Source organism: Dipodomys ordii, unplaced genomic scaffold (genome assembly GCF_000151885.1).
Source record: "Dipodomys ordii isolate 6190 unplaced genomic scaffold, Dord_2.0 Scaffold17, whole genome shotgun sequence".
Taxonomy (NCBI): domain Eukaryota; kingdom Metazoa; phylum Chordata; class Mammalia; order Rodentia; family Heteromyidae; genus Dipodomys; species Dipodomys ordii.
In genome coordinates, this window is record NW_012267233.1 from 8,373,062 (window position 1) to 8,392,426 (window position 19,365).

Consider the following 19,365-nt stretch of genomic DNA (forward strand, 5'->3'; position numbering starts at 1 on the left):
CTCCTTACCTTGCTCATGTAACTGTAACCCCTCTGCACAGTATTTTCACAGTAAAAGAAGCCACAAAGGAGAAGAATAAACCAGGCATAATAATTAGCAAGCTCAAAGACAGGCTATTTCAAAATACAAAGGAATGAAAACTCTTCACAGGAATTTTGCAACATTGAAAGAACAAGTATTTAAGCTATTAGGGTTCAGAGGGACTTGAGAAGAAAACAAATTCAAAGTAACAACAAAATATCCCAAGTATGAAAGATACAGCTATCAAGCTAGGCACTGGTGACTCATGTCTACATTCCTAATTACTCAGGAGGCTGAGAACTGAGGATTATAGTTGTAAGCCAGCCCAGGCAGCAAAGCCAGTGAGATTCTTATCTCCAATAAACTACTCAGAAAAGGCTGGAAGTGGCACCTTGGTTCAGGTGGTAGAGCACTAGCCTTGAGCATAAAGATATATGTGAAAAAAAATGCAAAGTCATATCTTTGTAGAAGAACACTAAACTGTACTTACAATGTAATTCTAAATTTCAAATAGAAAATTTTTGAATAATCAAAACAGCTTAAAAAAACAAAGTCAGGGGCCCAACACCATCTGGTTTTAACAGTATACACCAGCAGTTATCAAAACAACATGGTACTGACATGAAGACACATGGATGGGATGGGATGGGATGGGATGGGATGGGATGGGATGGGATGGGATGGGATGGGATGGGATGGGATGGGAAGGGAAGACTGTGTGAATGGACCCACTCAAATGCTGACAAAAACTCATTTTGGACAAAAAGTCACAGTAAGGTTACTTTTTACCAAATTTTTTAAAATAGAATAAATGAATTATATATATTTTTATGTTGAAATGGTTTTTTTTTATTGTGAAAATACCGTACAGAGGGGTTACAATAACATGGGCAAGGTAACGAGTACATTTCTTATCAAGCATTGTTGCCTCCTCCTTTGTTTCCCCTTCCCATCCCTTCCCATTTCCCCCCTACCCCCGCCCTCCATCCCTCCCTTCCCCCTGCGCCAAAGTTGTAACGTTCGTTTTCAACACAGCCTCTTGTACATCTCATTGTTGCAATGGGTCCACCTGTATCCCTATTTAAACAGTTTTTTCCCTTCCCCTCCAAAATTATACCAACATCAAATACAGTGAAAACAGGGGTTGTACCGTCAGGGAGGGACATACAAAGCAACAAAGAAATAATCTTATAAATATGTTAGAAACAATTGCATTAAAGAAAAACCATTTGAGTCCTTATCTTGGGGTTCATTTCCCTAACATCAACTTATCTGACCTTTTCTGCTTGTCTCAGACATATACTAGTTATTGCAAATAAGGGAAACCATGGGACCTATGTTTCTTTGGGCCTGGCTTACTTCACTTAATATAATTTTTTCCAAGTCTTTCCATTTCCTAACAAATGGGGCAGTAAATGTAAAAACTAAAATCATACTATTTTTAAGAGAAAATACAGAGTATGTTCTGACATCATAATATGCCCAAACTATAAATTTGAGAGAAGGAATCAGAATACATCATCTCTTAGATTCTTAGGGCAGGTAATAATTCCTTTGAAAATACCCAAAAAAGCACTAAGTGCAATAGCAAATTATACATCACCAAAACAAAATTTAAGAAACTTTAACCAAATACATTTCAAGAAATTTCAAACCAAATTTTGGCAGTGCATAGAAGTTAAAAGCAATATAAAGCACTCAATAATTTAAAATAATCCTAAACCACAAAAAGTCTTTTTTTAATACACAGCTCAAGAAAAATGTGAACAGCTACTAAACAGAAGAAGAAATATCTTCTTTTTGTTGGAGAACTCAAAACTAGAATGAGAGCTGGGCACTGGTAGCCCTCAGCTATAAGTCCTAGCTACTCAAGAGGCTGAGATCTAAAGGTTAAAGTCTGAAGCCAGTCCAGGTTGACAAATTCATGATACTCTTATTGCTTAAAAAAATAACAAAAAAATAGCAAAAGGCCAAAAGAAGAGATATGGTTCAAGTGGTAGAACCCAAGCCATGAGAAGAAAAAAGGAAGAGTACAAAAGCCTCCAGTACTGCCCAAGAAAGGTGAGAGAGAGAGAACTGCAATAATTCCATTAGGAAGTTTATAATTTTAAAAAAAAATTGGAATCCCATTTAATTGTATTTCTTTAATCCAGAAAGATGTTGATAACACTCACACATCAAACATAACCTAGCATATCTCAACTCCTAAATATATTCAGCATATGTAAAATGCACAGACATTAACATTACATTTAGACAACTCACTGTTGTCTAAACATTCCATATGTGTTTACTTCTGTTTGAAATGAAGATTAATAATAACCCATTTGCCTAAAGATTAAACAAAATGTTTACCTGTCTGAAGCTATGTCACTGGCAATTTGGTGCTTTACTTCTGACCCATTCTTAATAGAATTCTGTCTTGTGAGCCCAGGAGATCGACTTTTCTCCACTGCAGGTATAGGTAAATCGCCTGAGGGTCCCTGGAATTGGACCTGCTCATGTAGCTTTGCTTTCTTCTCCTGAGGTGCCTCCTCATTTCTATGTCCTCGAAGAATCTTTTGATCAGACTGCTGTGGTGTATTAGACCCACTATTATAAAACCATGCTCCCGATTTAGTGAGGATTTCTTGTTGTTTTCGGCACAAATTACATACCCACATAACCTGCAAAAGAAGACATAAGAAAAAGAAATTATTCTCTCCAAAAGTTAGAAATGGACGAAAAGAAAAACAGCAATTCAAGCCAACAAAAAAAATTATATGGTAATCCTACTGAAATTAAAATGCAAGTAATTGCTATTACAAATTAAATAATTTATCATTTATTTTAATTTTGTCAGAGTAATTATAATGAAATAAGCAATAGTTACTGAGAATAGAAATATTATAGAATCAAATTACTAATGTATTTTTATTGCTAGTTGTTTATTTGTATTCTTTATATTTATTTAATTACATATATAACAAAGTACACAGAAAAATGAATTTTGAATTTAAATAATAACTCCCAGACTCCTTGCTAAAGACTGCAAAGTGAGCTTGCTGAAGAAGTTGGAAACCTACAGAACTTGTTTCCTTAAAAAGAGAGGGATGTTAAAATACTATTTTTTTTCCTGTATAATTTTGAAAATTAGAAACAATTTATATTAAAATGTCTTCTATATAATAGACTTCCAGTAAATCATTTGTCAGTATTAAGGTCATCTCCTATCACCAATAATATTATATGATGTTTGAAGGGACTTTTATTTCATTTACATAGTTCCTAATACTTAAAATTAGGCTAAAATATTATTAGCGCAGTAAAAATCTATTAATAGCTCATAATTTGTAGTAATCCATTTGATTTTTAATGTAGTTTTTAAAAATCATAAAAATTACCATTTTAATAAGTTTTTTATTGTGAAAATACTGTATAGAGGGGTTACAATCACATGAGCAAGGTAATAAGTACATTTCTTTTTCTTTTTTATTGTGAAAATACTGTACAGAGGGGTTACAATTACATGGGCAAGATAATGAGTACATTTCTTATCAAGCCTTGTTGCCTCCTCCTTTGTTTTTCCCCTACCCCCCCCCCCCCCCCCCCCCCCCCCCACCCCCGCCAAATTGCAGAGTTTGTTAAATTTCATTGCTGCAATGGGTCAACCTGTATCTCTATTTAAAGAATTTGGTTTTTCCCTTCCACTCCCCAAATTATACCGACATCAAATACAGTGAAAACAGGGGTTATACCGTGGGGGAGGGACATAAGAAGCAACGAAGAAATCACGTGGTATCTTATAAATACGTTAGAAACTATAGCAAGAAAGAAAAACCATTTGTGTCCCTATCTTGGGGTTCATTTCGCTTAACATCATTTTATCTGACCTTTTCTGCTTGTCTCAGAGATATACTAGTTATTGCAAATAAGGGAAACCATGGGACCTATGTTTCTTTGCGCCTGGCTTACTTCACTTAATATAATTTTTTCCAAGTCTTTCCATTTCCTAACAAATGGGGCAATGTCATTCTTTCTGATGGAGGCATAGAATTCCATTGTGTATATATACCACATTTTCTTGATCCATTCATCTACTGAGGGGCATCTGGGTTGGTTCCAGATCTTAGCTATGGTAAATAATGCTGCAATAAATATAGTTGTGCTGGTAGCTTTAGTGTGGTCTTGTTTGTGATCATTCGGGTAAATGCCCAAAAGTGGGATTACTGGGTCATAGGGGAGCTCTATGTGGAGTCTTTTGAGGAACCTCCATACTGCTTTCCAAAGTGGTTAAATAAGTTTACACTCCCACCAACAATGCAGTAAGGTTCCCTTCTGTCCACATCCCCTCCAGCATCTGTTGTTATTAGACTTCACCATCACCATTTTTAAGTGTACTCTTCAAGTAAGTACATTTACACTGTTGTAAATATATCTCCAAAAACTCTTACAAACCTGAAGCTGTATACCCATTAAACAGCAATGGCTCATTCCCCTTTCTGAACTGCTGGTAAAAAACCATTCTATATATTTATTATAAATATAGTCTATATTCTAGATATTATTTTAATACCTACATTTTTAGTACAGTAATCTAAGTAAACTACTATATGTATAATCAGAAAACCCGTCAACCCCTTCTAATTTTTTTTCTAATTCATAGAAAAAAATTACAAAAGAAAAGGTGAGCTATTTCAAGTGATTACTGATATATTAATGTTAAATACTGACCCTGTAAAGTTCTCCATATTGCTAAATATTTTATCATATTTAAATAAATTATAAATAAATTATATCAATATAGGTAATCCTATTAAAAGAAACCTTTAGGGTACAGAAATGAACTTATTAGATACATATAGCCCAAGCACCAGCATTCAACATAGTGTGTTCAGCTAAAACAAAGATGTTTTTTATAAAAATAGCATTTAAACTTTTTTAATGTTCTGTTGTACCAGTTTCATGTTTGTACAGTTCTTAATATACAGTATTGTAAAGTTCACTTTTTTAATGTTTTGTTCTTTCTTTGAGTTAGTTGTATTAACATTTCTTTTTTCTCAAACTAAATGTAAAGCTCTCTGGAGAAAATGATTATATTATCTGCTAGCATAGTTAGACCATATAAATCACAGAATTTAAACAGATTCCTGCATATATTACAGTGATAAGCTATGCCAGATGATTCTAAAATATGAATATATCTAGAATGAGTCACACTCAGAGCCCAGGACCCCAGATCTCCTACTGAACTAAAAGCCTGAGGGAAGGACACAGCAGTCTGTGACATCCCCTCTGCCAAAATCCTCCAAATGATTCTGATATTTGAATTTGAGAATCATTGTTTTGTGACAAGGATTTTCAACTCAATACATGAGTGAATTGTAAACGTGGTATCCAGAGGGCTAAGACCTCATCAGTTCACCTTAGTAAGAACTAAACATGATACACATACTGTATTTCTGTGAAGCCCAATATGAGATAATTGTTGGAACCATTACTAACCTTATTTTCCTCATCTGTTAATACCCACTAGATATTAATATAAGCATAAATTTTAAAGGATTATGTTTGACTAGTATTCACTATTGTGTATTAATATCTTTCTAAAACTCCCTAGACTATCCTCATTCATTGATCTTTTTCTGACTAGATCACTTAAGCCCCTCTAAACTAGTATCTTCATATTCTACCATACAAATTATCTCTTAGGCTTTATTTACAAATTATCTCTTAGGCTTTATTTACAGAGAGAGTTTTTTTGTTTTATTGTATTTATTTGTTCTTGGTTTTGTTTGCTTGGCTGGGTGGCTTTTAGGTTGGTTTGGGGTGTTTTGTTTTAATGACTATCTATGCTTGCCCTTCAAATATCTGGGCCTTGAGAGTTCAGGATTTCAGAGGATAGGGTATTATTTCAAAGTGTAATGTTTTTGGTTTTCTGAGACATGATCTTGCTATTTAGTCCAAACTTGCTTTACATTCTCCACCATCCTTCTTCAGTCTCCTGAGTGCTGGGATTACAAGCATGTGACACCCTGCCTCAAATTATCTTTCTTTTTTTCTTTTACATTGATAGATTCTATAAACTTTAAAGTTCATAAATATCAAAAGTTTAAGAATTCCTAAATCCACTCACAGAAAGTACTACAAAAAGACCTTACATTTTCTCGTAGGCCTTTATAACACAGCAATTTATTAATTTTGAACTACCTCTCACAAGTGCATATATATAAATGCAAGATAATTTTTCACTATGAGATGAATAATATTCATTAGAGGAAAATTCCATGTCCACGGAAAATATCGGAACTAATTTGGGAATTAAATCACAGGGTTGTATAAATTAACCACATTAACCAAGTAAGCTAACCATCAATTATATTTCATAACAAATGCTATTAAAAATATCTTAGATATATGTACACATGTAAATAACCAAAAATATGTTAAAGCCTGATATTTATCAAAAATATCTAGACCTTGCAATTCAGGATTTCAAAGTATAATGTATTATATTACCTTCCAGTCCTAAATATGCCAATCTTTTCAGTCATTATCCATATTAAGATATAAGGTTTCTAATGAACCACACTTGTCATTTAATACTAATGCTAATTCTACTAACTTTGTTGGTGAGGCTGAAAAAAGTACTATTTTTTATTGTTTGATGAATTGTATATTCTTATTCATTCCCTATTATCTTGGGTGTTTTTGTACATTTTTTATTGTAAAATTACTGTACAGAGGGATGAATTACATGAGATCCCTCAAAAAACTGAACATAGACCTTCCTTACAATGCAGCCATCCCACTCCTGGGCATCTATCCTGAACCTATGAGCAGGATATGCTAAAGACACATCCATGTTCACTGATGTGCTATTCAGAATAGCCAAGATATGGAAACCACTTAGATGACCCAAACTAGATGAGTGGATCAAAAAAATGTGGTACCTATACACACTGGAATTTTACACAACTATCAGAAAGAATAAAATAATGTTATTTGCAGGGAAATGTATACAACTAGAACAAATCATGTTAAGTGAATTGAAGTAAGCCAAGCTCAGAGAGGCAAATTATGTATATTCTCTCTGATATGAAAAAATTAGACCTAAAATAGACTGGGATATGATTAATCATACAGAATTTTAGATATTCACACACAGTGAGACCAAAAGAAGATCCTCTTAAGAGAGAAACACAAAGGCGCAATGCCTAAGTGCCTATTAATTATATATATATATTAGTTTTATATATATATATATATATATATATATACACACACACATACATACACAGTGATAAGAACTCCAAGATATGGAGCTTTTTCTTCCTTTTCTTTAGTTTTTAGGTTTTGATGATTCTGTCTTCTTTACCCTATGTATGGTGTATTCAAGTGTCCATCAACAGAAGGGGTGAAGGGAGGGTACAGAACTCAAGGGAAAAAGAGTGAAAAAGTACACCAGTGGAGCTCACTGGACACTGATGAAAGTGAACTATACCACTCAGGGTAGAGTTCGTTTTCAGCATACTGTCTTGTGCGTCTCATTGTTACAATGGGTCATCCTGTATCCTTATTTCAGCATTTTCTTATTTCCCTTCCCCTGCCCAAACTAGAAAAATGTACATACAAGATATAGGACACCAGAATCAAATACAGTAACAACAAGGGTTGTACCATGGGGAAAGAACATACAAAGAAACAAAAAAAAATCACACAATACATCATAAGTACATTAAAACAAACAGCAATAAAGATAAAACCTCTTGTGTCCCTATCTTGGGGTTCATTTTGCTTAGCATCAGGTTATATGTTCAAATGTACATAGCTTTTGACCTCTTCTGCTTGTCCTAGACATATACTAGTTATTGCAGATAAGGGAAACTATGAGACCTATGTTTCTTTGGGTCTGGCTTACTTCACTTAATAAAATTTTTTCCAAGTCTTTCCATTTCCTAAAAAATGTGGTGGTATCATTCTTTCTGATACAAATTTGTAGGGGGGGAAGGGAGGGAAGGAGGAGTTGAGGAGGCGGGGAGGAAAGGGATGATCGGGGAAAAATAAAGGAGGGTATAACAATGCTCCATAGGAAATGGACTCATTACCTTGCTCATGTAACTATAACCCCTCTGTACAGTATCTTTACAATAAAAATATATATATTAATCCTTTAAAAAGTGGTTATAAAAAACAGAGACAGAAGGGACAGATTGGTAGTAAACGAGAGAACAAAAGACACTGTACAAAAAGAGACTGCCTCAGAGGCTGAGGCAGGAAGGTTATATATATAGGTCAGCCTGGACAACATAACCAGACCCCATTTTAAAAACAAAAAAAAGTAAGCATAAGTTACATTAAATAATCAGAGAAAAAGGAAAGAAAAAATGTGTTATATGCTTATAAAATTTAAAGAAACTTAAAGGCCTGCAAAATTCTGTGAGTTTTTTTTTCATTTAAACAACAATAGAAATAAAAATAGTGACACAAAGAGAGGGAAGATTATTGGTTAAAGACTAGTAATAATGAAATCATTGGCCAAGCTCTTATGATCCAGGTAACTCTGAACAAAAATAATTTACTAGTTTCTACTTTAACCATTTTGGGCCTGCTTATAAAAGAATGTATTTTTCAAATAAAAAAAATAACATGACAAAGTGTAATTCTATTAGTGTAACTCAATCACCAGACTTAAAAATTATCGAAGATTCTAACTACTGATTAACAAACTTTTCCATTTCCTCTTTAAAATTACATTTCCCAATCTTCTTAAAGTTAGGGAAGGCCACAGCCTTATGACTAAATTCTAGCTAGCATATTATAGGCCACTTCCATGACCTATAAAATTCCTTTCATATGTTATCTCCATGTTGTTCACTTATAACCATGAAGATCAAGGAGCCAATGAAAAAAGGAGTCAGGAAACTTCAATGAGTTGATCAGACAACACCAGCATGGACTTAAATGGGTAAGAAATAAACTAAAACTACTTAAGCTACAAAAAAAATTGTGAGTTTATCTTTTATAGATGATAGAATTGTTTTTACTAAAGTATATTACCCAGAATAATCTTGGCATTTGAAGAATATTATAAGCACGAGGATATTAAAGAGTTTCACCAACTCACAAGAAACAATTATGCACATTTCCTCCCAGGAGAAGCTTGAAATCAGCAATAATAAGTATATGTAAGACTACAGAAGTTGAAAACATTTCCTAACAGTGTTTTTTCTAACAACACTGCTTGGTGCCACAAACACATATCTATTATATGCAAGTAAAAGGATATTATATAATTTATATATAAATTATATAATATGTAATAATATAGTCAGTTATCAGTAGATAAATGAAGTTTTAATTTATCATAAAAATTGATTCATACTATAAAATTTCAAATTTACACATAGGCAAATAACAATATTAATTCATTAACTATATATGGATTTATAAAATAGTCACTAAATGACTAGTATACGTAGAAACTGCTAAAAGCTGGCAAACACAGCTCAAGGTAAATTTTGTTTGAGACTTTAAAGTGTAATGGAGAGACAAGAATTATACCAATATTGTTTAGATTACAATTACACAATGAATGCATTCACATCATAGACCCCTTGATAGGTTCCTCTCTGGCCTTGGAGTTTGGAGAAAAAACAAGGAAGCAAAGGAGGTCTGTAAGAGGCCTGCAAGTCCAGAAAGGTTCAACCATAATATTACCCTACCACATTTCTATCATTGGAACCAGAAAGGTTCAACCACAATATTACCCTACCGTGTTTCTATCATTGGAACCAGTGTCTTGTTTCTCAAAGGGAATCAGGGGCATTGGGATTACTAACCTACAACCCTCTCTTCTAGCACTGCCATAGTGGATTTGAAAAATGATGTACTTGTGCAGAATTACACTTTCAAATAGGTTACTTAAACAATTAAGAGATCACTGTAATCCTTATATTAGACTTCTGGAATACCAAATAAAAATCAGAAATTTGTCGCATCTAATATCCCTGAGATAAGCAGCAAGATTTTCCCAGGTTCCCCATATACTGTAAGCCTGGTATCTCCAGCTACAGTCACATTTACAGGGTCTTGCAGCAAAGTCTGGTAGTTAATTCCATAAGTGTCTCAGAAGGAAGCAGCAGTGCAAAACAAGCTTTAACCCCAGGCATTTCCCGGTTTTGTTGTTACAAACTCTTCTCCTGGCTTTGAAAAATTAGTCACTAAGAAATGGAACTTACTTCTCTATTGCCTCAACAGCACCTGAAGAGAACAGGCACAGGTTGCTGACTAGCTTTGGGATACTCTAGGGTGTTCAGAACAGCAGTTAGGCTATGCCTCACCTTGAGTTATTCCATTTTTAAAAGTTCTACGTTGCTCTATTTTAAATATAACATTCAATGCAAAATGACTTCATCTTGTTTATGTAAGTAAACAAGTACTATCCGCCAGCACACAGTAAGGCACGAATTAATAATATATTTCTTAAACCAAATAATTAAGTCTGTGAATATATATACACATGAGCTTATCAATCATAACAAATGTAATCTCTTCATCTGCAAATATATAGGAAGGAGCATAGAAATGTGGTAAAAATACTGGAGTACGTGTCTAGCAAGTGAAAGGCCCTGAGTTCAATCCCTAGTACTGCCAAGAGACAGGGTATGCCAAGATTGACACATTGACAGGTATTCTGATCCATCTCTTAGTCACATGCCACACAACCTGCCCAAGAAAATTACCTCCGCAAAGGACTCTTATCTCTGTCCCTATGCTCAAGTGTAGTTCTTGCCAGTGACAGATGGCCCACTTCAAAACTGCCTACCACCCCAGACCTGCATTTGGTAATTCTCTTAAAACTTCTTACATGGTTTTCTCTACAGAGACTTTCCTTGAATCCATAGCAGCCTCTGCCTTCAGTATGGCCCTATCTGCACCCTGTAGTCTTTTTAACCCTTTCCTAGCCATTCTGTAACACACACATCTATGTAAGACACATGGATGAAATATAACATATGGTCTAAGAGTTAATATTGGTAATTAAGATTAGAATAAAGGAACCTGTGTTTGTCAGTGGCCACAAGTAAAGTCAGGAGACAGTAACTGTTGTAGCTTGTGAATTTATAATTACAATTTTATAAGGTCTTACATCATAGAAAAGCAGAAACATGCCCATCTGTGTTTCTACCATAGCTACTCATGACTACATAATGCCACATTTTTCCTTAGAGTCACTCAACTTAATTTTAGTCTAATAAGTACCTCCTTTGGATAAATTCCCTACTTCTGATAGCAGTATTTATTGTTCTACTGTTCTAAAAAAAAGTGGAGGAGCTCTGTAGGGCTTCTTTGGCTGCAATCTGCATCTAATTCATAGTCTGCTTCTTCTCAATTTAGACAGGATTGTGTTCTACTATTAAATTGCCCCATGTCGATTTCTACAGGCACTGCTGATTCTTCTTAGGCTCTGAATAATCAGCTATTCAGCCAGTACCTAAGTCATCTGTTCCACAGCACTTTGACAAAGTTACTTTATACTCATTATGCTGTCTTTGGAAAGAAAGAGGTCACTGCAGAGACATGTACATATGTTTATGTCCTTTGGGCCATAGCAGAACTAAGGATAGTTCTAGAAAGTAAATTCTGGCCTTTTCTTGGTCTTTCTTAATCATGATGAATTGCTAAGTTTACTCTGAAGTATCTATGAGTACAAGGGTAAAAGGACATCCTGAAAGATGAATCCTATCCAAAAACCTCAAATATTAAGGAAATTAAAGGTTATTCTTCAATTTAACCAATGTACATCCTCCTCTAGGACTACATCCTAAAAGAGCATATCTTTGATCATCTATTAGACTTACTTCAGTCATCTTTCTGTTCCCTCATACTATACAAAGAAAGAAGTGACAGGATTTTCCTTTCTTGTCTGTATACCTAATACTTTCTTCAACACCCTTGAAGTACTAAGCTTCAGTCTTCCCTCTTTAGCTATTTCATAGCTTCCTTTAAACCACCCATAGTTTCAATGCTCAAAAGAAACTAGCTTATTGAGAAAATAATCTAGCTGTTGCTGGTGGCTCATGCCTGTAATCCTAACTACCCAGGAGGCTGAGCTCAAAGGATCAAGCTTCAAAATCAACTGACCCAGGAAAGTCATGAGAATCTCATCTCCAATGAACCACAAAAAGTCCGAAAGTAGAGGTGTGGCTCAAGTGGTAGAGAACCAGCCTTGATAAAAAAGTTAAGGGGCAGTGTCCATTGTCAGTGGGAATATAAATTTGTTCAACCACTCTGCAAAGCGGTATGGAAGTTACTCAAAAAAATTAAAACATAAAACTACCTTATGGTCCAGCAATTCCACTTCTGAGCATTTACTCAAAAGATTACAAACAAGGATATAGTAAAAATACCAGCACAACCATGTTTACTACAGTACTGTTCACCCTAATCAAGGTATGAAATCAGCCCAGGTGCCCCTCAATTCATGAATGGATCAAGAAAATGTGGCACGCATACACACTGGAATTTGACTCATCCATTACAAAGAGTGAAACTGTACTATTTGAAAACAAATGGAAAGACTTAGAAAAATTATGCTAAGTGAAGTAAATCATGCCCAGAGAGACAAAGGATCCAGGTCTCCCTTTATATGTGGAAGCTAGAGTTAGCCTACACACTCATAAGTAAATATGTTGGGTGGGATGCAAGTGTATACCAATATATTAACTGAAATACGGTAGATTTAAGGGAGATTCCTTACAAAGCCAAAATCAAAGTTCAGCAAATAAAATACCAGGATATGGGTACTCAAAATGGGTGGGGTGGGGTGAAGGAGAAAGGGGTAAACTAATGAAGAGGAGAAGGGGTAATACAAACAATAATCTAATGTATATCCTACAATAATCTAATGTAAAAGGGGTGGGGTGAAGTGAAGGAGAAAGGGGTAAACTAAGAGGAGAAGGGGTAATACAAACAATAATGTATATCCTACAATAATCTAATGTATATCCTAAGGGGTAGGTAGAGGAGGGATGGGTGAGAATGTTGAAATGTATGACACTGATCAAGATATATTATTCATAAACTGATTTGTTATTATTCATAAATTGATCTGTAAAGTGAGTTGTTAATGGCAACTCATTTGTACAACTAAACTACTTAAAGATACTTTTTTTTTTTTTGGTCGGTAGTGGGGTTTGAACTCTGGGCCAGGGTACAGTCCCTGCGCTCTTCAGCTCAAGGTGAGCGCTCTACCACTGACCAACAGTGCCATTTCCGGTTTTCTGGTGGTTAACTGAAGATAAGAGTCTCACGGACTTTCCTGCCTGGGCTGGCTCTGAACCGTGATCCTCAAATCTCAGCCTCCTGAGTAGCTAGGATTACAGAAGTGAGCACCAGCGCTCGGCTAAAAGATACATTTTTTAAATTGTTGGTTTTTCTATCGGATTAAGGAAAGTGAACCCTATTGCAGTTGCCCATTTGTCCCACTAGTCTGTGCTGTAGCACTTTCTTCAAACTGGCTCAACTGGATTCACTGCTTATTGCTACATTAACCCACCTTATCTTCTAAAAAGTTTCCATTCAAAATGCAATAACATTCTAAAATCAGAATCAGGTGAAACAACAGTGTAATTGTTCTATATTATATAATGTGAAGAAAATAATTAGAATATTTGCTTTCTATGGCATACTGATGATTCAATAGAGAAAATAAAATCATATTATTAGTCAACAGTTTTCCAGGGTTTAGAATTTACAAGTTATAATGCATAAATTACATAATTATAAATCATTTCAGTAGCATTAAAATAAAATCATGATTACAAAATAGAATTTTAACTTTCCTTAAAGTAGAAACCACGTTCACATAAAAGGTTTCATTAAAAATGGAGATCAGAGCATGAAAATATTGAAAGAGGATATCTTACCAAAAGAAGAGGCTCAATTGTAACTCTATGAAGGTTAACAGATGACACTTTACCACAAAGAATGTGAATCTAGAATCAATGATGGTGAAATGCTAAATACAGAAGTATTGAGAATATTTTTAGGGAGGTGGGTAGCCCATCAGTACAATTTTATTAAGCCCTCATCAAGATACCACCATACTTAATAGAATTCACAAAATTGCTAGTGGATTTATTCATATTGTGACAAGGACTATGATAGACAATACCATAGACGAATGATCTACAGATGTCACTAGTCATTCCCAATCATAATGAGAACAACAGACCTGATGAAAATATGAGCAATAAACCTGCTCAGGAATCAACAAGGAAGGGATTTCAAAATTCTGAATAGTCAGACTTAGGTTGTTTTGGCTTTAGCCAGCAACTTTTATATAAAGATCACCACGGATGGAGTTGACCTACTGAGTCCTCAAGAAATAACCTTATGGATAATACCTGTAACTTTAATACTCATGTTCATAAACTATTCTCAAAAGTTTGAGTCCTGATTAGAATATCAGATGTAATCGTTAAAATAGGAATTATGACTAATATTAATAGATGGCATTAATTTTTTTCAAGTAAAACACAAGTAAATGGATCCCACTCAGACAGTTTTTTTTTCTCAGTAAGAAATCACATTAAACCAGGCCTGGTGGCACAAACCGATAATCCCAGAATTCAAGAGGCTGGGAAAGGATGTGGAAGCTTGACATCAGCTGACATATATGATGAGACTCTTTCTAAAAAACAAACAAAAAAAGAAACTACACCAAACAACAAACCAAAATACTATCAATGGATTATCAAACAATGCATATAAAAACTTACCTAAATTGAAAAGTAAAGTAAGGTTTCACTGACCAAGTTTCATTTGACTGGTTTGACAAAAGAAATTCTTTTTTCCTTTTAGCTAATTTGTTCCACATATTCAAACATATTTTTTATTTTTTTAATCTTAAAATGTGAATTTTAAAATGTGAAAAGACAAAATCATTTTATCAATATAAATGGTAATTGGGAGAAATACTAAAGTTAACAATTCCCCCTTTTTGGTAAACTGGCTTAAATCTAATCTGTCTTTTAGCATCTGTGTCTACAAGTCCAAGCTTAGTAAGAGTAGTCTTTTGAAAATTCTTGGCAATTCTTTTTTTGGTATACTTCCCAAAAACTGACAAGATGAATCACTAACTGGGTAATAAGTTGTACAGCCTAATGTGTTCTATTCTGTGCTTTCAACAAATTCTAGGAAAACCCAAATTATACAATTAAAAACAATTTTTGATAATGGATTTCTAAATTTTTGTCACATAATTTAGAGCTCAAATAATTGAGTGAATTCTTGTAACCAAACTCCTATTCATATCTAAGCATTACTATGAGCAAATTTCTTTCATAATTACATCTATTAAAATAAAAGAAACAGAATTGGCATGTAATTCCATCTCAGCCAGTAAAGAGTAATATTAATCTACACATTTATGAACAACCTTGAAAGAAAACCAATCTTGATCATTCCCTTGAGAATTGTTTCCTGTAAAAAAAAATTCACTTCTTATTGGTAATAATGGTTCATCAAAATGCCTTATTTTAGTAAACTGTGTATTTATAATTACCATAGTTAAACTCAACCCAGTAGAATCTGTCCAAAACTGTAAACCTTGTGGCCATTGGAATTTTCCTGTTTCATTTCAGTAGTATTCAAATTTAGAAGAAACAGATTATAAAATGATGGATTTTAAAAGATATATTCAGACAAGTACTTATGGTTTATACATATAATCCTCTCTACTCAGCAGGCTGAGATCTAAGGATTACAGTTCAAAGCCAGTCCAGGCAGGAAAGTCCATGAGATTCATCTCCAATTATGGATCACGAAAATGTAGTATACACACACACACACACACACACACACACACAGGAATTTTATGCCTCCATCAGAAAGAATGACAGGCAGTGAAGTAAGCCAGACTTAAAAAAACATAGGTCCTCCCATGGTTTCCCTTATTTGCAATATCTAGTATATGTATGAGTCAAGCGGAAAAGGTCAGATAATGTGATGTTAGGAAAATGAACCCTTAGATATGTATTTTAATGTTTTTTTCTTTCATGCATTTGTTTCTAATGCATTTATAAGATTATTTCTTTGTTGCTTTGTATGTCCCTCCCCCACAGTATAACCCCTGCTTTCACTATATTTGATGTCAGTATAACTTGTGGAGGAGATGGGGAAAAACAAGTCGTTTAAGGATACAGGTGGACCTGTTGCAACAATGAGAAGTACAAGTTGCCATGTCGAAAACGAGCTTTACAACATTGGTGTGGGGGGGGGAGGATTGGATGTGGGGGGGAAGCTGGGAAGGGATGTGAAGGGTAAACAAAGGAGGAGGCTGCAATGCTTGATAAGAAATATACACATTATCCTGCCCATGTAATTGTAACCCCTCTGTACAGTATGTTCACAAAAAAATAAAATAAAATGAAAAAAAAAACATAGGTCCCACGGTTTCCCTTATCAGCAATAACTAGTATATGTCTAGGACAAGCAGAAGAGGTCAAAAGCTATGTACATATGAACATATAACCTGATGCTAAGCGAAATGAACCCCAAGATAGGGACACAAGAGGTTTTATCTTTATTGCTGCTCGTTTTAATGTACTTATAATATACTATGTGATTTTTTTTGTTTCTTTGTATGTTCTTCCCCCATGGTATCAACCCTATTGTCACTGTATTTGATTACAGTGTCCTGCATCTTGCAAATATATTTTTTCTAATTTGGGGAGGGGAAGGGAAATAACAAAATGCTGAAATAAGGATATAGGATAACCCACTGTAACAACGACATGTCAAGACAGTATGTTGCAATGGAACTTTACAACTTTGTGGGGGAGTGGGGAGGGGAGGTAGGGAAGAAAGAGATAGTAAGGGAAAAATAAAGGAGGCAGTAGCAATGCTTCATAGGAAATGGACTGATTACCTTGCTCATGTAACTATAACCCGTCTGTACAGTATCTTTACAATAAAATATATATATTAAGAACAAAAGCCAGAAGTGTAAGTATGGCTCAAGTGGAATGCCAGCCTTGAGCAAAAGAAGCTCAGGAGAGGCTGGGAAGGTGGCTCAGTAGCAGAGTGCTTGTCTCACATGCATGAGGCCCTGGGTTCAATTCCTTAGCACCACATAAATAGAAAATGCTGGAAGTAGCGATGTGGCTCAAGTGGTAGAGTACTAGCCTGGTTTGTCTCAAGTGTATCTACCTAGCAAACTTGAGGCCCAAAGTTCAGAACCCAGAACTAACAAGAAAAAAAGAAGCTTGAAATTAACACATTTCCAAGATCATGTCTGAACTACAGTCTCATCTACTTGTTTCAACATTATCTCTCTTTCCACTCCCACATTACTCAAGCTCTTCAACCCATAATCATCTTATATTGAGCTAACATGTACAGTATTTTTTGAATGGGGTCATGTGGGCTAAATAACCCTTGTAAGCCAGGCCTTGTCTGCTGTATGCTGCCATGAAGCCACAGGCATCTAACTTACGTAAATATTGCTTATGTAGTAATACTCATGAATATTCTATTTAATTGCCAATTTTAAAGTTGTTACTCAGGAAAATACATTTTGAACTCCAAATTGGCATGTTAAGGATATATATTCTTTCCCCATCTCTTCTTAACTGCCCCATAATTTGAGTAAAATTTCTGACTGACAACAGAAGAAAAGCTACATGTTCCTAAACATTAATAGAATGTTAACTTTCTATGTTAACATAAAACAACATTCACCTAAATTAATCATCTCCTAACCATTCTAAATGAAGAAACAAAAATAGATATACAAATCTAGGCTCATATTTATGAATCACTGCTTAAAAGCCTTTGATTATCTCACATAATTTTATTCTTCATGCATAGTCTATCTTTAGAATTTTAGGCTTCATAACATATTGATTTCTTAGTGTGTCAAACTGAGAAAAAAGCAAGGCTTAGAATTCAGTTCAGAATGATCCTTGCATAGATAAAACAGTGGTATCTCAACCTGACTATGCATTAGTAACTATAAAATGAAAGATTCCCTAGTACTACCTTAAGATATTCTGATCGAGTCAGTCCAGTGTGCACTGAAAAGTATAAAATTAACTCTAAACTAGTTCTGTCAACAGGCAAAGACCCAAAAGTAATAACAAACCAGTAACCAAAGGTTATGAAGCAGTAACCAGTGTATATTCTGATTAGTCAGCTTTCTATTCTGATTGGTTGATGCATGGGGCCTAGTGATTGCTAAATAATCAATATTAACCATGTAAGTATCTATCTTTTAATAATTGTTAGAATTTTATGACAAAATAATAAAACATAATTTCTGCCTTCATAAAACCAGTATGTAAGACATATAAAGATGAGTACATATTGATAAGAAAGCAGTAACAGCATGTAGAAGATACTAAGAAAAATTTCATACATTTTTTTACAGTTTCTTCAAGGAGAAACATCTAATCAGATTTACAAAAATCTCTTTGAGTTTGTTAGGTAAACAAAATCAAATGAACAATTGTGAAGAGAGAAAGGCATTAGATAGAATGCTGTCTCTAATTAAATGTGCAATTCAAAATGTTGAAATTTAAAATTTGACAAATCATGCAGCATTATTTACCATAGCTAAGATATGGAACCAACCCAGATTTCCCTCAGTGGATGAATAGATTGAGAAAATGTGGTATATATACAACAGAATTCTACGCTTCTATCAGAAAGAATGGCATAGCCCCATTTATAAGGAAATGGAAAGACTTGGGAAAAATCACGTTAAGAGAAGTAAGCTAGACTCAAAAAAACATAGGTCCCATGGTTTCCCTCATTGTAATAATTAGAATACATCTAGGATAGTCCTAGCAGAGGATCACAATAGCTCAATAGCTTTGTACATATGACCATGTAAGATGATACTAATCGAAATGAACTCGAAGATTTGAGAACAAGAGGTTTTTCTTTGTTGTTGTTGTTTTTAATGTACTGTGTGAAGTTATTTCTTTTTTTCTTTCATTGTTTTTTTTTCCCCTTTGGTTTATCCCCTGTTGTCACTGTACTTGATTTTGGTACCCTGTGCCTTGTATATATGTTTATCTGATTTGGGGAAGGAAAAGGGAACAACAAAATGGTGGGACAACGGATAAAGAGTGGACCAATGCAAAAGCAATACTCACAAGACACTGTGTTGAAAATGAACTTTACAACTTAGTGGTGGGGAGAGTTGGAAGGAAGGAAAAATGGGAGAAAAACGAGCGGGGGTAACAAAGTTCAACAAGAAATGTCATTACCTTACATATATAACTGTAACCCCTCTGTACGTCACCTTGACAATAAAATAAAATTAAAAATTAAATAAAATAAAATTTGAAAAGT

At 34.5% G+C, this 19,365-nt stretch overlaps 1 protein-coding gene across 1 annotated transcript in view; it reads right to left on the reverse strand.

Annotated features, from left to right (window-relative positions):
* Positions 1–2,372: 2,372 nt before the first annotated feature.
* Positions 2,373–19,365, reverse strand: part of LOC105982709 (regulating synaptic membrane exocytosis protein 2-like) — a 175,261-nt gene continuing 158,268 nt past the window's right edge. The window contains exon 5 of the mRNA XM_013012388.1: positions 2,373–2,687. Coding sequence (XP_012867842.1) covers positions 2,373–2,687 — 315 coding nt within the window. The remainder of the gene's footprint in view (positions 2,688–19,365) is intronic.